The 17,855-nt window shown below is 44.8% G+C and overlaps 2 protein-coding genes across 2 annotated transcripts in view; both read left to right on the top strand.

Moving 5' to 3' along the window:
* Window positions 1-2,094, top strand: part of LOC144326275 (general transcription factor II-I repeat domain-containing protein 2-like) — a 30,723-nt gene extending 28,629 nt beyond the window's left edge. Inside the window, exon 3 of the transcript XR_013391470.1 lies at window positions 1,108-2,094. The gene's annotated coding sequence lies outside the window, so the exon portion shown is untranslated. The remainder of the gene's footprint in view (window positions 1-1,107) is intronic.
* The window catches only part of LOC144326057 (uncharacterized), a 39,678-nt gene extending 22,225 nt beyond the window's left edge, over window positions 1-17,453 (top strand). Inside the window, exons 5-6 of the mRNA XM_077921819.1 lie at window positions 10,791-10,798; window positions 15,175-17,453. Of these exons, the coding sequence (XP_077777945.1) occupies window positions 10,791-10,798; window positions 15,175-16,849 (1,683 nt within the window). The 3' untranslated portion in view covers window positions 16,850-17,453. The remainder of the gene's footprint in view (window positions 1-10,790; window positions 10,799-15,174) is intronic.
* The last annotated feature ends 402 nt before the right edge of the window (window positions 17,454-17,855 follow it).

Below are 17,855 nucleotides of genomic sequence, written 5' to 3'. Positions count from 1 at the left end.
GGAAGGAAATGGACAGCGTGGAGCAAGCCAGCTTCGTGGTGAGCGAGCTGGTCTCCAAAAAGCTTCGCCCGCTCTCCAGAGGCAAGCTGGTGAAGGAGTGCATTGTGGCCACCGCCGCTCTCTTGGCCCCAGAGAAGCTGAAGCTCTTTGAGAGCGCGAGCTTCTCTCGCAGGAGGGGCCCAGCTCACAGCAAGAACTCGACTCGGGGAATGGAGGGGTCTCTGGCAAGGGACCACCGGGGCCCCCGATTACCAGAGGTGAACTTGGAAAGCCAGCTGCTAGCGGCCACATTGTTGATGCCGCCAGGCAAAAGTGAGCTTGAAAAAGAAACACAGCCACAAGTGTCACACTGAAAAGCTGCTGAGTTGAATGTTTATCATTATTTTATATATATTCACTTCTTTTTCTTCTTCTTAAGTTCTTCTTCATCATAATTTTATCATTTGTACGCCACCCATCTAACTGCGTTGCCCTACTACTCTGGGTGGTTTCCAACAAAATATTAGAAACACAAGAGCCCTCAAACAGTAAAATCTTCAGCTGTGAAGTTATATAATTTTTACTTTTTTATCTTGCAGATTATAGAAGATGGTTCTGGAATTGGTTGGCTCCGCCTAACACTTCCTCTTGCTCTGCCAAGCAATGGGCATCAGTCCCCACTGCTTCTGTTTGGACCCCGCTCCCCACAAAATAGATTTTTCCAATAGGTCACTGGCCTTTCATTTAACAAATAACGAAAGGTTCCCCACAGCAGAGTGTTTAAGTGTAGGCTGGTGCCAAAGGTAGAGGCAAATGGTTGCAATGTATTAACCTATATTGCTTGGTTATATTCCTTTTTTTCTTCTGTGACTGACCTTCAAGAAATTGACCTGGTGGTGAGGCAGGGATTGGGTGATCTTTCCTCTTTGAGGCACAGTTTGTTCCTTTGTACGTTCAAACATGAAAAGTAAAAGTGGGCCAGCACGACAAAATGGTTACAGAATATTTACCTGGCGAAAGGCTGGCATCCTGTGGCCCCTTCAGATGTTGTTAGATTTCAACTCACGTCTTCCCTGGCCGTTGGCCATCCTGGCTGGGACTCATGGGAGCTGGAGTCCAATGATCTAGGTCCACAAATGCCAGGGACAATTCAAATCCCTCCTCAGTCGTGAAGCTGATTGGGTGACTTAAAGCTTCCCTCGCAGGGTTGCTGTGTGCGTGAAAGCAATATATCTTGCAGCGGCCTTGATGAGGGAAGTGTGGAACAGAAATGTACTTCCTAGGTAAAAAGACAGGAAATAGTTCTGAATCTGATTGAAAAGAAAGCATTCTTTGTCTCCATATACCAGGGCTGGGGCCCAGGTGTTGTTGAACTCCAGTTGAAGTCCCAGCGTCTGGTTCCTCAGCCCTCTGCACTCTGTCTTTGTAAACCTCCAGCTGCCAGGTGAACAGGAACCAGCCAATGCCTCCCAGTTCAGAAACAGACTGCCAGGAACTGGGATTGCAAGTTGCCAATCTGGGAAACTTAGGCAAGCATCAACATATTCGGTTTCCATGCTTATGAATGTTGATTTAGATCAGATCGTCTGAGGTGAGGAAATATTAGGGGAAATATCTGCTTGACACCACCTTGGGATAGTTTTGACAGCAATTCGGGGAACTGGGAATATTTCTAGGTCCATCAGGGTTGATGGACCAGCAAATAGCTAGAGAGGATTAAGGAGTGTGTTGGTGGAGTGGGATTAGGCCTTGTTTCTTGTGTGGCAGATAAGAGATTCCATAGTTCTTAAGGGTGAAAATTTGCTGCCTGTCAAAATGATGCTTGAGCCTTTTTTTCCTTTCAAAAAACCAAAGCAAAACAACCCAAACATGGCAGCTTGTCTAGTCAAGCAGGAAAATATAAGGTTCATTTGTGAAGTTACCTGTTTAGCTCCGAGCTTTGTTTACATCTGTCCTTTTTAGCAAACAAATCCACATAATTGTTGGTGGCTGTCAATGTTCTTGTCAAATAGAACTAATTAAAAGTTTTTACTGTTAAAAAAAGTTGTGAAAAATACTTTCAGCTGAAGTTGCAAACACACTGATCCTGATCCCTGTACAGTCGTACCTTGGTTCTCAAATTTAATCCGTTCTGGGAGTCCGTTTGATTCCTGGAACCGTACGAGAACCAAGGCAGGAGCTTCCTGCACTCAATCAGAAGCTGTGTCGGACATTCGTCTTCCAAAACGTTCGAGTTGCAAGGCGTTTGACATTCAAGGCATGGCTGTATTACATATGCACTACAGTTGGGTTGAAACAGTTCTCTTTACACTTACCTGATTTGCACTTAATAATTTATCATAATAATTTATTATTTATACCCCACCCATCTGGCTGGGTTTCCCCAGCCACTCTGGGCGGCTTCCAACAAAATATTAAAATACAATAGTCTGTTAAACATTAAAAGCTTCCCTAAACAGGGCTGCCTTCAGATGTCTTCTAAAGGTCTGGTGGTAGTTTTTCTCTCTGACATCTGGTGGGAGGGCGTTCCACAGGGCGGGTGCCACTACCGAGAAGGCCCTCTGCCTGGTTCCCTGTAACTTGGCTTCTCGCAGGGAGGGAATCACCAGAATGCCCTCAGCGTGGACCTCAGTGTTTGGGCAGAACAATGGGGGTGGAGAGGCTCCTTCAGGTATACTGGATCGAGGCCGTTTAGGGCTTTCTAAAGGTCAGTGCCAACACATTGAATTGTGCTCAGAAACGTACTGGGAGCCAATGTAGATCTTTCAAGACTGGTGTTATGTGGTGCCAAGGGTGGAGAAATTAATACCTGGGGGGGCCAATTGCACATGTGGTCTGTGGTCCTCAGAATCCACCCCATCCCCTTCCATGGCTCTGCTTCGCACCTTAGCCAGCCGGGATGTGCCTTTAAATTCTGGACAATGCCTCCTCCTCGCCTGGATGGAGGGGAGAGCGTTGTGTGTGCATTTGTATCTCAGATATATCCTTCCCATACAAGGCAAAACTGTTCAAGCTATGGTACTACATCTTTTTTTGCTTTAAAAAGAAAGTATTGAAAGAAGGGTTGTTTTTAAAATTTATTGCTTTATTTTTCACAACTTAATGCAAAGAAAACAACTTCCCCTTTTTCCAGCCAGTGTGGTGTAGTGGTTAAGAGTGGTAGTCTTGTAATGTGGTTCGTGTCCCCGCTCCTCCACATGCAGCTGCTGGGTGACCTTGGGCTAGTCACACTTCTCTGGAGTCTCTCAGCCTCACTCAACTCACAGAGTACAGTGGTACATACGCTTCAGGTTACATACGCTTCAGGTTACAGACTCCGCTAACCCAGAAATAGTACCTCGGGTTAAGAACTTTGCTTCAGGATGAGAACAGAAATCGTGTGGCGGCGGCACAGTAGCAGCGGGAGGCCCCATTAGCCAAAGTGGTGCTTCAGGTTAAGAACGGACCTCTGGAACAAATTAAGTACGTAACCAGAGGTACCACTGTATTTAACAACAAGTACTTGAAAGACCAAACCGCGATGTAGCTGTGCTCTTTTCCATCCCTTTCCAAGAATTGCAACAATCTGTTCCTCCAATTGGTTCTCCCTTCACTGCAGTCAACTGAAGGCAACCGACTATGCCCTGTTGGCCCCGATCTTTCTCACTGCCAATGAAAATGAATGAATAGAAGGAGAACCTATGCATGTGTCACCGACACAAAAACTTTGGATATGCACTCTGTAAAATAATGAAAGTTTACTTCCCCCTCCCCCCCTCTATCCCCACTTCTCAACTCCCCAACCTTATACTTTATGCAACATTATAGTCAGTCTGTGTGTGAATTTTGATGATCTCCAAAGTAACAGAGTAGCTTATAGCTAAGAAGCAAAATAGCTGTTCTAGGTGATAGTTCCTTTTTACAGACTACAATGTCCAGACTCTTGGTATTCAAAAGAACCTTACTTTCATAAACATATAACCGAGAAAAATATATTTACAATCTCATGCTTATTCAAACACGGGCATGTTCTCACTTGAATTGTCTTACAGTTTCTTACAAAAGGTTTTTACTTTCACCTCAGCAGTAATTCTGTTTTTGAACTTTTGAGCAGTAATTTCGATCAGCATTTCGTGATCTTCCACTGTTTCACTTCAGACAGATCACACTGACACACGATAGTATCCTGAGACATCTCTCTCAGCAGCACTTCTCCCTCATGCACAGAGAGAGAAAAGAACAGAAAAGCAGTTAAAAACAACAGTTACTGGAATAACAGTCTAGTCTCAACAGAATGGAATGCCTCCCTCATGTGACTAACACACATGAGGGCTACTGTCAAAGGAAACTCCATCTTAAAACATTCTCATTTATGGAAATTAAACCATCATCCTTAGCACTTTCCCCAGACTTAGAGAAACCAGCGAGCCTTAAAACTAGGAGAGCAAAAAGCCCAAAGACAGAGGGCACTTAGCGGCACCCACAGAGGAGATGATTATGATGATAGCTCCATTGATGTCAGTGAGCTTATTCTGAATAAAACAACCCATTGCTTTGTAGACCTCAGATCTCCAGAGGAGGAAATAAGGGGATTTGTGTCAGGGAACAGCTTCCAAACCCTGCTGCCAATGCATTCTCCTCCTAGCTACACTTGCTATTCACAGTTCATTGTCTTCTGGATCAGTGCCTTAATCTTTTGTAGATTCTGTATATCAGAGCATAGCCATTGAGGTGTCCCCAGATGTTGGTGTCCAGTTCCCATCAGTTTCAGCCAGCAGGGATGACAGTCAAGGATGATGGAAGCTGTAATCTGGAGCTCACCACCTGGACTCTGCTGCCCTATATCCTTCCCATTGAAAGAAATGTGAAAATAAATTTTGGACGCTATAGATTTATCCTGGTCTGGTGCATGCAATGTCTTTTGTTTTGCAGCTGTGTGATTTGTGCTCATATTGTATAGTGGTGGCCATTGGCTATAAACAATAAAATTTATAGATACAGTAGATTGAACTGCAAAAAATAAGTAATAAAATAATAAAACGATTATTATTATTTTTGGTCCTCACTCCCAAATGGTCTGTGTGTTTTTGGTTATATTGTGCTTTTGGTTATATTGGGGGTGGGGGGTGGAGAAGTATGAAGGCCAAAACTGCTCCCCTCCTCTGCTAAATGGATGCAGGAGACCAGAGGCAGCGAATGAAAAAGCAGGGAAAGACAAAAAGCAGGGAAAGACAAGAAATGCTGGAGGGAATGGAGTTATCCAACCCACGGGCCCTCTGAAGGCAATCCTGTATAGGAAAGTTTTTTTAGGAAGGAAGTCTAAACAGAGTTAAATTTGAGAAAATTAGGATAAGATTGTATATTCGTGTTGAAAAATTAATAAAAATTATTTTTTTAAAAAGGAAAGTTTTTTAATGTTTAATGGTTTATTATGTTTTTTATATATGTTGGAAACTTCCCAGAGTGGCTGGGGCAACGTAATAAGATGTGCGGTGTATAAATAGGAAAATTATAGTTATGGAATGGGATGTCCCTATTTTCATCAGACAAATGTTGGAGGGTTTGGAAAGGTTGGTTGCTGGAGCTAAGTGATTGCATGATCCCAACCAGCAGAGCTGGGAACTGGACTGCCTCCTCCAGCTACCCATTCGGGCTGCAGGCATAGCTGTCAACCTTCCCTTTTTTGCCGGAAATTCCCTTATTCCAGTGCCATTTCCCGCTGCTATCCCGGATTGTTAGATATCCTGTAGACTGTCCCAGGGAAAGGAGAGGCTGCTGATCCCTTATTTTCAAATCTGAAAATTGACAGCTGTGGCTGCAGGGTGGCATCGTCCCAGCTTTCTGGAAATATTTACTGATGAGGAAACCAGTGACTGCACATCGGATCACAAGGAGACTTATTTGTGCAACATTCTGGATAGCATATAAAATGCCAGGTAGATTCCAATGATACAATAAATTTTGAGGGACAGAGCAAGGGGGCGCATCCAGCCTCGCAGCCTCCCAGGGCCCAACCCACAGCCAGCGAGCTCCGATGCTCAGAGAGGCAGGAAACGGGGCCAGCCAGGGGGACTCGAGAGCGGCTGCACTTTCCTGTCCCCCGCCGAGGAGAGCGGAGGAGCAGCGGCCCGTGGCCTGGCGAGTTTCCCCGGAGAGGAGCCGGATTCCGGTGCAGGGACGGAGCGAGGAGTCCGAGGTGCAGGAGGCGGGGGGGGGGGAGGAGGAAGGGGAGAGCAGGTGGGCCTGGCAGGATCAGGCCCCGAGTAGAGCCAGAGGCTGCAGGAAGGGGAAGGGGCGCAGCTGAGGGGCAGGGCATCTGCAGGAGGGCACAGGGGCAAACATCTCTGGCTCAGGCTGGCACGGACCCTGCCGGAGACCCTGGGGAGCTGCTCCCTTCAGTCCTGAGCTCAAGGGGCAGAATGAGGGGTCCAAGGCAGCTGCTGCTTCGCGGTGGACGATGCATATAGTCGCTCACAGATCAGCGGCGTACCTGGGGCTTTTGCCTCTCCCTGTCCTCAGCAGGGAGCCCCGTCCTCTTCCACGGTCCTCCCCACGGGGGAGAGGTAAGGGGAGGCGGGGGGAAAGGAAGAGCAGTGCAGCTCGGAAGGGGGCTCTTACTGTGCAGCCCCCTGACACCCTTTGCAGGCCACTACTCCTGCCCCCCTTCCTCTGCCAGTGCCATTGATGAACCTATCGCCCTCCTTCATGAATTGGTCGCCTTCTAAAGCACTCTTAGCCGCCACCACCATCACTGCATCTTGTGGCAATGATGTGCATCAGATTCATTTAGCAAGGAAATGGCTTCTTTTGTCTGCCCCAAATGAAGGTACACTGTGCCTACACATGGAGGTTCTGTTGATCTGTCACAGCTAATAAAACAGCTAATAGATCTATTTCCCGGAGAATGCATCTGATCTTTTCCCAAGCTGTCAAAGCTAGTGACCTCTTGTGTCTGCGTGTAAATAAGTGAGACTTATTTATTCATTAATTGTTTTATTTCCACCTTCCTCAGTAATACAGCTGAGTTTTCAGATGAAGGCTGAGGGTTGAAGTGGGTGACGGTTTAGAGAATGCAGAAGAAAGGAGGATTCTTAAGATGTGTGGCATATGGAAATGAATTAATGATAATAAAAAGTTGAAGACAGTATTGTAAAAGACTGAGGAAGGCGAAATTGAAATTAGCTATTCATGTTCAGATTATTACTCATTTCATTTCTATACTGCTTCATATTTCTAAATTTTTTAAATAATAAATTTTATTAAAATTTTCACAATATCTCCAATCATACAATTTCCAAATCACATATTTTGACTTTTTGAACCTCCCTCAGCTCCTCTGACAATCATCCGTAATTAAATTTCTACCTTCACATTCCTTAATTATAGTATAGCCTTCAAGTAAAATCTTTCTATCCTCGTTTACATTCTTGCAATATTCCTTATTTTTTTCACAAAGCTTCTTTAAAACACACTAGCGTTGTTTGTTCCTCACATACACTCTTCAAATATTCTCTGAATTTCCCCCAGTCCTCTAGGAACTTGTGGTCTCTTTGAAGTCTGATTTTTCCGGTTAATTTATCTAGTTTTGCGTAATTTGTTAGTTTTGTTCTCCATTCTTCCAAAGTTGGTAATTCTTCTTGTTTCCATTTTTGGGCCATCAATGTTCTCGCTGCTGTTATTGCGTACTGAAAGAGTTTACAGTCCCTCTTATTTATTTCATTTCTAGTTATTCCCAGTAGGAAGGTTTCTGGTTTCTTTACAAAGCTATATTTCAGCATTTTCTTTAACTCATTATATATCATTTCCCAGAACCCCTTCACTTTCTTACACTCCCACCACATATGAATAAAAGTACCCTCTTTCTCTTTACATTTCCAACATTTGTTACAGGTTTTATACATTTTTGCCAATTTAACTGGTGTTATATACCATCTGTATACCATTTTCATAACATTTTCTTTTAACATAGTACATGCTGTAAACTTCAGATTTTCATTCCATATTTTTTGCCAGTCTTCCATATCAATGCTATACCCTAAATCTCTGGCCCAGTGAATCATTACAGATTTAACTTCCTCATCCATTGTGTGCCATTCCAATAATATTTTATACATTTTTGAGATTATCTTACAATCATTGTTAACAATTTCCGTTTGAAATTTCGAATCTTTTTCTTTATACCCTTTTTCTTTCACATCCTTTTTAAACATATCATTTATCTGGTAGTAGTGCAGCCAATCAAATACATGTTCTTTTACTTGCTTGTATGGCTTCAAGAAAAAAAATCTAATTAGTAATTAGAGAGAAATCTCATTGCAGTTTGTGTCCATAGGATGTTGAGAATATTAACTCTGTAGATCCAGGAGTTCTCTCCTCCTGATAGTCTTAGATTTGATTGTTCTTTCCGATAGTACAGGAGGAATGAAACATTTATGGGCTTAAAGCTGCATTAATTCTGGAGGCCACATTCCAGTGAGCTTTGAGGCCAATGTATGCACATGCATGCGCACACAGAAAAGATATGCAGACCATAAAGTCACATGCACACACTCACCAGAGGTGCTGCACACACTCACCAGACATGCCATCTAGCATACATACAAGTCTTGCAAACACAATCAGCATGTTTAGACCTTCCAACCCCAGTCTTGGGGGGAGGAGGAATAAGAGCACAAGAAGACCCTGCTGAATTAGCAAGGAGATCTGTGGGAAAAAGACCCTTCTGATCGTTCTTTAGAAATCCTCTTTAAAGAGCAGCCAGAGGGATCATTTATTTTCCTTTTGCCCCATTTCAGCACTGTGCTGGTTTGTGCTGAAATTGGAGTTGAAAAGATCTCTGTAAGGGCCCCTTAGGCATCTTTCTCTTCAGGACAGACAGAGATCTTCATCCTATGATCAGATCAGGAGATGGAAACAGCAGGGACTAGCAGGACACACCCTGAGGCTTGGGAAGCCATATGCAGCCAATGGACTGCAAGTTAGAATATCTTCAGTAAAGAGAGTTTGTGACCATCAAATATAAAATATTTTGGAGTGGGTTGTTTGATTTTGTTGGCCAGTGTTCCTTTTGTCTGTTTGTTTGTTTCTTAGACTGTGCAGATACCATACATTTAAAGCACGTGGCTTCCCCCAGAGAACCACAGGACCTGTAGTTTATTGCTACAGTTCTCAACACCCCTAACAAACTGCAGCTGGCAGGATTTCTTGGGTGAAGCCATGTACTTTCAATGTTAGCTGGGTCTGTTGCAGCCTTAATCATATACAAAGATCTGTTGCTGCCTTTCCAACATGCTAGAAGTTGCAGCCAGGATCAGCATTCCCTGTCCACTGAACAGGCTCAGTCCTCTCTCTGGGTTGTTTTTGGATTTCCTTCCACTGCCTTGGTTCCCCCCCCCCCCAAATATTATTTGTACTTCCATAAATCTTGATGTTTCCCCCAGTCTTTGGATAACTTCCCCTCGTCCCTGGGTGGAGTCATTTGGGTGACATAATGATTGTCATTCACAGCCTGAACATCAGAAATAGAAAGAGTAATAATATATTTCAAAAACTGGCTAATGGTTAAAAAATGTGCTTTTGTTTTTATTCTTGGGTTTTATTTTACTTTGTGTCTAATTCTTTTCCAGCAGGGTGGTGTAAAAATGGAAGAGCAGGGACCCAGGAGACCCATTCAAAGGGAAAGACTGGAGTGCAAAGGAAGGAAACCTTCTGCTGGCCAAGTTGGGGCCATCAGGGATCTTCTGCCTCGGGCAGATTTATTTCAAATTAATCAGGAGCCAGAGGAGGGGCAGCCGCAGCAGCACTGGGATGCCGAGAAGCAAGATTTCCTGAAGACGATGCAGCCCCCTCATTCAGGGTGGGAAACCCCACAGGCTCCCAGTTCTCCCCACTCTGGGGATGGTGTCCTCCCTTTCAGGGGAGCTGCAGATGCCAGTCGGTGGCTCAGTGGGAGAGTAGGGGGAGCAGACCAGACCCTGCTCCCAGACACTGAGGGGCTTCTGGGAAAGGTAAGTGCCCTCCTTCTTGTAAAGAAGCTGGTAAAATGCGGTCTTGACTATGCTACCACTCAGTGGATTTGTAACTGGCTGACTGACCAAACCCAAAGGGTGCTCATCAATGGTTCCTCTTCATCCTGGAGAAGAGTGACTAGTGGGGTGCCACAGGGTTCTGTCTTGGGCCCGGTCTTATTCAACATCTTTATCAACGACTTGGATGATGGACTCAAGGGCATCCTGATCAAATTTGCAGATGACACCAAACTGGGAGGGGTGGCTAACACCCCAGAGGACAGGATCACACTTCAAAACGACCTTGACAGATTGGAGAACTGGGCCAAAACAAACAAGATGAATTTTAACAGGGAGAAATGTAAAGTATTGCACTTGGGCAAAAAAAATGAGAGGCACAAATACAAGATGGGTGACACCTGGCTTGAGAGCAGTACATGTGAAAAGGATCTAGGAGTCTTGGTTGACCACAAACTTGACATGAGCCAACAGTGTTACGCGGCAGCTAAAAAAGCCAATGCAATTCTGGGCTGCATCAATAGGAGTATAGCATCTAGATCAAGGGAAGTAATAGTGCCACTGTATTCTGCTCTGGTCAGACCTCACCTGGAGTACTGTGTCCAGTTCTGGGCGCCACAGTTCAAGAAGGACACTGACAAACTGGAACGTGTCCAGAGGAGGGCAACCAAAATGGTCAAAGGCCTGGAAACGATGCCTTATGAGGAACGGCTAAGGGAGCTGGGCATGTTTAGCCCGGAGAAGAGGAGGTTAAGGGGTGATATGATAGCCATGTTCAAATATATAAAAGGATGTCACATAGAGGAGGGAGAAAGGTTGTTTTCTGCTGCTCCAGAGAAGCAGACACGGAGCAATGGATCCAAACTGCAGGAAAGAAGATTCCACCTAAACATTAGGAAGAACTGTTCGACAGTGGAATTTGCTGCCAAGGAGTGTGGTGGAGTCTCCTTCTTTGGACGTCTTTAAGCAGAGGCTTGACAACCATATGTCAGGAGTGCTCTGATGGTGTTTCCTGCTTGGCAGGGGGTTGGACTTGATGGCCCTTGTGGTCTCTTCCAACTCTATGATTCTATGATTCCTCTCACCTGGGTTTCCAGCACCTGGAGGTCACAGGTCCAGTGCCTCTAGACATGGAGGTTCTGCTTAGCTTTGGTGGTGAATATTCCTCCTCCCTGCACTTTCTCTCTAATCCACTTTAAAAATGTTTGCTAGACCAAACCTTACATGGCAGGTTTGCGATCATATCTCCTGCTATTCTTACTTTACCTAAAGAGCTGCAGGTGACTCTGAGTTTTATCAGAGCAGAAGCTGTGTCAGAAGAGGTGACCTTCCACCAACCCCCGTTTTCCTCCTCTAAATTGCCTCCATTTCCAAAATGCTCTTTTCTCCCCACTGAGGTAAAAATCTTGGCACGTCTCGCAGCCTCAGAAATCCCATGTGTAGTCGCATTAAATAAGACTGGCCTATTTTGCAAGGTTGTTGCAAGATCTATTAAGATAATGGCCAGGTTCAGATGACTGAATCACAGCCTGAAAAGCTGGGTTAAAAATAGGAACAGTTTTTAATGCATTGCTGCAGCAAAGTTACGCTAAAACCTAAGTTGACCCAAGTTTAAAACAAAAAACTCTAGCCGCCACCGCATTCTCCTGGCCCCCACAACCAGAATGCATCACTCCAGGAAGGACTCCCACCCAACCTTTAGTGAGAGAGGGGAAAAGAGAAGGACTCTAAATGGGTAGTTGCACAAATTTACCAGCTGTGGTCCTGCACTGGCAGCAAGGCTAACAAACAGGGGAGCTGGGAACGTGCTGGTCCCATATCTCCCTGCATCTGCCTCCTGACCTAATTGTCCCAGCTTACCTCATGATTTGGCCGGCCCTGAGGGTGAACTGTGCTGAAACCAGGCAGTCTCTTATGAGCCATAACTAACAAACTTTCCATTTTGCCCAAACCAGGAAACTGCAGCTGCCAGCTTTGGAACAAGCTGGGATATTAAGCTAACTTCAAACTGTGCTTGGTGAAAACAGGAAACTCTGGCTGATCAGTGGCTTCGTGGTTTGACTGATCCCACTGATAGCAGTAAAAATAGGAAGCCCTGTTGCATTCAAAGGGGTTGTTTGGACAGAGTCTCTGATCAGCATGCCTAGCAGAACAGTCTTAAAAAGGTAAAGGACCCCTGACCATTAGGTCTAGTTGTCACCGACTCTGGGGTTGTGGTACTCATCTCGCTTTATTGGCCGAGGGAGCCGGCATACACCTTCCGGGTCATGTGGCCAGCATGACTAAGCCACTTCTGGCAAACCATAGCAGCGCACGGGAACGCCGTTTACCTTCCCGCCGGAGCAGTACCTATTTATCTACTTGCACTTTGACGTGCTTTTGAACTGCTAGGTTGGCAGGAGCAGGGACCGAGCAACGGGTGCTGACTCTGTCGTGGGGAATCGAACCGCCAACCTTCTTATTGGCAAGTCCTAGGCTGTGTGGTTTAACCCACAGCGCCACCTGCGTTCCAGGACAGGCTTAGGAAGCTATTATTATTATTGTTGTTATTATTATTATTACTATTATTATTATTATTTGCATCCTCCCTATCTGACTGGGTTGCCTCAGCCCATCTGGGTAGCTTCCAACAAAATAAAAACCGTCAACAATTTCCTTGTAAAAGGCTGCCTTTGGAGGTCTTCCATTTTGTAGAAATGGCCTTCGGTTTTAAAGAATTGCCCTCTTTTCGGAATCATGTGGTGTAAACATGTATGTTGTCCTCTACGTCCAAACACACAGAGACTCACACATAGTAGGAACAAGCAGTGCTTTAAAGTGCTTATCTTGCAAACTTGCCATCTAAGTTGTTTACTCCTGACCAAAGTTTCTGTTTCCCAAAAGGACAGGAGGGGGAGCAGAGGAGGAAACGGATGGGTTTGAAGGCTCTTCCTGCCTCTCTCTCTCCCCTGAGGAACAAGAGCAAAGGGTTTTTGCAGGGCAGGAGGACAGAGGAAGAGGCAGCGAGGGCAGAGGGAGCAGTGGGTGGATCTACAGCCTCTCCCAGGGGGTCCAGATGCAAGGGATCTGGTGCAAAGGGAGTTGCAGGCGAGGAGGTGGGGAGAGGGGTGGGCATTGCTGGCCACGATCGCCTTAATAATAGTATTAATTTTAATATTTATACCCCAGTAGAAGACCCCTCGGAGGAGGGCCTCAGTGTCCGGCTTCCTTCCTTCCTTCCTTAGGTACCAGGCGAAAGCCTTTCTCTTCTCCCAGGGGTTTGGCTCATTAAACAATCTATGGACTTCACAACTGCATTGGGGGGGGGTGTCGTTTTTATTTCTTACTCTGCTATACATCTCTGTGTTTTTCTATTGTATGCCGCCCTGTTATCTTTGGAGGAAGGGCAGTATAGATATGTAAAGAATAACAGTCAAAATAGGTTTTAAAGAAGTGCTCTCTTTAAGATATCACGTGGTGTAAACGTGTATGTTGTCCTCTAGGTCCAAACACATAGTAAGAGCAAGCAGTGCTCCAAAGTGCTTCTCTTGTGAACTTGCTGCATAAGTTGTTTACTCCTGACCAAAACTCCTGTATCCCAAAAGGACTGGAGGGGAGGGGGTCTCCTCACCACTTTTAACCCCCCCACTCCCACCGCATGGAAGGCGGAGGACGTGTTCATTCACAATCGCAGTGTTTACCATGTGTGTATCTGCAGTGAACCACGCACTGCAGCTCCTTCCCCTCTCATTGTGCTGCAGAGGAGGAAAGGGATGGGTTTGAAGGCTCTTTCTGCCTCTCTCCCCTGAGGAACAAGAGCAAAGGGTTTTTGCAGGGCAGGAGAACATCGGAGGAGGCAGTGAGGGCAGAGGGAGCAGAGGGTGGATCCACCGCCTCTCCCAGGGGGTCCTGATGCAAGCAAGGGGCTTCCTTCTTCTCCATGCAAGGGCCACCCATGTATTCAGAGCAGTCCTTTGCAGATTAACTTCCAAGGGACCTACTCTCAGGCCGCTAATGTGCATACCATGCCAGCCTTAGGAAGGGAGGTGGGACAGGGAGGTGAAAGGAATTGCCAAAGGTGTTTCAAAATGGGTGGGGACTCATGGGGAAGGGGGTGCCCAGTTGGGGCTTCTCCAGGGGCAGCAGAATGTCTTGGGCAGGAGAATCCCTGCAGGGACTCTCAGACTCCCTTGGCTTCTTCTTCCCTCCTTCCCAGGAAGCTGCAACTTGCTCTGGATTCTGCGCTCCTCAAGAAGCTGAACCTGCAAACCTCGCTGAGACTGAACCTGCAACCCTGGCCAGGATGGAAGGAGGAAGATGGACGGTTGACCTGGTCAGGCTGTCTCCCGCATCCCTCCCCACAACCTCTGAGCATTCCCTCCCAGGACCCTTGGAGAAATCTGGTGAGTTCCAGAGGAGAGGAGATGGGGACAGGGATAGATGGAAGGTGGAGGGAGAAAGAGGAAAAGATGGAGAGGAGACAAATGGAAGGAAGTTCCTGACAGGAAGAAGGAAGGGGTGAGGCCTTCTCCGGAGCAGCTCTTTGTTTCTTGAATCCTTTTCCTAAAGTAGTGGGGGCAGATTTTCTTCCTCCAGGCTTTGAAACCTTAGGTGTTATTTCCATGGCAGGAATAATTGATGATAATGATGTTGCACACCAATCCTGAACAATGGGTGAAGGGGAATGGAAATGTTTCCCATAATTATTTATAATTAATGTATTTAAATGGTTTCTATTACCTTTATTTTTTATAGACAGAGTCAGAATGATACATTCCACCAGCATCAAAACACAATAGATGCATGCACCTCCCCAGTTTGGTGGGCTTAAGGGACAAAGGACCAGTTATCATGATACACAATTCCTGTGGCTGGAGGCTCTACACTTAGGATTGGGCATATAAAGTCCAAGAGTGTCTGCCATTATTAGCTTTCGTAAAATTTGGAACCTCGAGAGGATAGTGGAGAATGAAGGTGTTACAATGAGAGAAGGTGCAGACTGGGATTGACAGTTGTTCAGTTCCATTTTTGTCTTTCTTGAAAGTCTAACAAGATTCTCTTTCCTCCCAGACTCCCAAACAGGTGAGGAAGATGAAAGTCAGAATTCTATGGAGCCACCTGTGAATTTATGCGAAAGAACAAAGAAATTGAGGATACAACAACAAACTCACAAAGGAGAGAAACGATTTGAATGTACGGAATGTGGAAAGAGCTTCAGTCGAAGCGGAAAACTTAGAATACACCAACGAACTCACACAGTGGAGAAACCATTTAAATGCATTGAATGTGAAAAGAGCTTCAGTCGAAATGATACACTTAGAATACACCAACAAACTCACATGAGGAAGAAACCTTTTAAATGTATTGAATGTGGGAAGAGTTTCAGCGAAAGTGGAACACTTAGAATACATCAACGAACTCATACGGGGGAGAAACCATTTAAATGCATTGAATGTGAAAAGAGTTTCAGCAAAAGTGGAACACTTAGAATACATCAACGAACTCATACTGGGGAGAAACCATTTAAATGTATTGAATGTGGAAAGTGCTTCAGTAGAAGTGAAAATCTTAGAAGACATCAACGAACTCACACGGGGGAGAAACCATTTAAATGTGTGGACTGTGGAAAGAGCTTCAGTCGAAGTGGCACACTTAAAAGTCATCAGCGAAGTCATAGAGGAGAGAAACCATTTAAATGTATTGAATGTGGAAAGAGCTTCATTCAAAATGGACACCTTAGAAGACATCAACGAACTCACACAGGAGAAAAACCATTTAAATGTACTGTATGTGGAAAGAGCTTCAGTCAGAACGGAGCACTTAAACTACATGAACAAATTCACATGGGGGAGAAACCATTTAAATGTATGCAGTGTGGAAAGAGCTTCAGTCAGAACGGAGCACTTAAACTACATGAACAAATTCACACGGGGGAGAAACCATTTAAATGTATTGAATGTGGAAAGTGCTTCAGTCGATATGAAATCCTTAGAATACATCAAAGAACTCACACTGGGGAGAAACCATTTAAATGTATTGAATGTGGAAAGAGCTTCAGTCAAAGTGGAGCTCTTAGAATACACCAACAAACTCACACGGGAGAGAAACCATTTAAATGTACTGTATGTGGAAAGAGCTTCAGCCATAACGGAGCACTTAAAGTACATGAACAAATTCACACGGGGGAGAAACCATTTAAATGTATTGAATGTGGAAAGTGCTTCAGTCAATATGAAATCCTTAGAATACATCAACGAACTCACACGGGAGAGAAACCATTTAAATGTATGCAGTGTGGAAAGAGCTTCAGTCATAACGGAGCACTTAAAGTACATGAACAAATTCACACGGGGGAGAAACCATTTAAATGTATTGAATGTGGAAAGAGCTTCATTCAAAATGGACACCTTAGAATACATCAACGAACTCACACTGGGGAGAAACCATTTAAATGTATTGAATGTGGAAATAGCTTCAGTCGTAGTGAAACACTTAGAATACATCAACGAACTCACACGGGAGAGAAACCATTTAAATGTATGCAGTGTGGAAAGAGCTTCAGTCATAACGGAGCACTTAAAGTACATGAACAAATTCACACGGGGGAGAAACCATTTAAATGTATTGAATGTGGAAAGAGCTTCATTCGAAATGGACACCTTAGAATACATCAACGAACTCACACTGGGGAGAAACCATTTAAATGTGTGGATTGTGGAAAGAGCTTCAGTCGAAGTGAGACACTTAAACGTCATCAGCGAACTCACACAGGGGAGAAACCATTTAAATGTATGCAGTGTGGAAAGAGCTTCCATGAAAGTAAAACACTTAGAATACATCATCGAACTCACACAGGGGAGAAACATCAGCTAACTCACACACGATGAAAAGTACAAGTGTATTGACTGTGGAAAGGGTTTCAGAGGGAGTGGAGACCTTAATATTCATTAGCAAATTCACACGGGGGAAACGATGTAAATGTATGAAGTTTTCTACTCAGGGTTCACTACTTACACCAAGAAACTCATAAAGGGGGAAATCAGATGTAAATGCATGGAATGATGTTTTAGTGTTTGTACTTAAATTTGTATACACATATGTATCTATAAAAGTAATGAAGGTCATATATACTAAATGTACAAAATAAGTGGCAACTTTTTGCTAGATAAACAGGGAGGGAGTGTGAATCTGGAATGCTCAAGGTGTGTGTTGAAGCTGTTGAGTTTTCAAGTCTGCCTTTCACTTCCAAAATGATGGGCTGCCCTTGTCTTGTAGATCAGTATTCCAGGCGCTCATTACTTGGACTTTGCATAACCCATTGAAGACCTTTTTACTGATAGCATTTTCCAGCTGAATGAAAGGTCCCTGTGTTAAATGTTCATTTGGCATTGCTTTTGAAACTCATCTCCTTTTTTCTGTGCTCTTGTGTACCTGTTTAGAGCTGTTTTTATTAAATATTTTCTGCATTGGCTTTTGACCTGTGGAAGGTGACCAGTGAGGGTGTTTTTTGTGTTCCTTAGTTCACAGAAATGTTTTAAAGGAATGTAGAAGAATTAGGGCTAGGGGAGGTTAGTGAAAGGGACTGAGGAGTGGGAGACTGATTTGTTGTGAATGTGGGAGGTGGAGAGGGAGAGAAGAGAGAGCTCCGTTATTTGGTCAGGGCTGTGGCTAAAGGCCTTGGTCCAGCTTTTCTGGGAATTGTAGTCTCAGGATGTCCAATTGTAGTTGGCTGAGGAGGCTCAGAAACTTCTGAGAGGTTCCTCCCAGAACTACAGTTCCCACAGTTCCTAGGAAGTGAAGATGGCTGTGAAGTCTCTGGACAAGGGTCAGCAACCTAAGGGCCACGGGCTGGTTCCGGCCCAAATGGGTTCTGGATCCGGCCCACGGAAGGTC

The sequence above is a fragment of the Podarcis muralis genome, chromosome 2 (assembly GCF_964188315.1).
Source record: "Podarcis muralis chromosome 2, rPodMur119.hap1.1, whole genome shotgun sequence".
NCBI classification, from domain to species: Eukaryota; Metazoa; Chordata; class Lepidosauria; order Squamata; family Lacertidae; genus Podarcis; species Podarcis muralis.
This window is presented reverse-complemented; position numbering and strand designations above follow the sequence as displayed.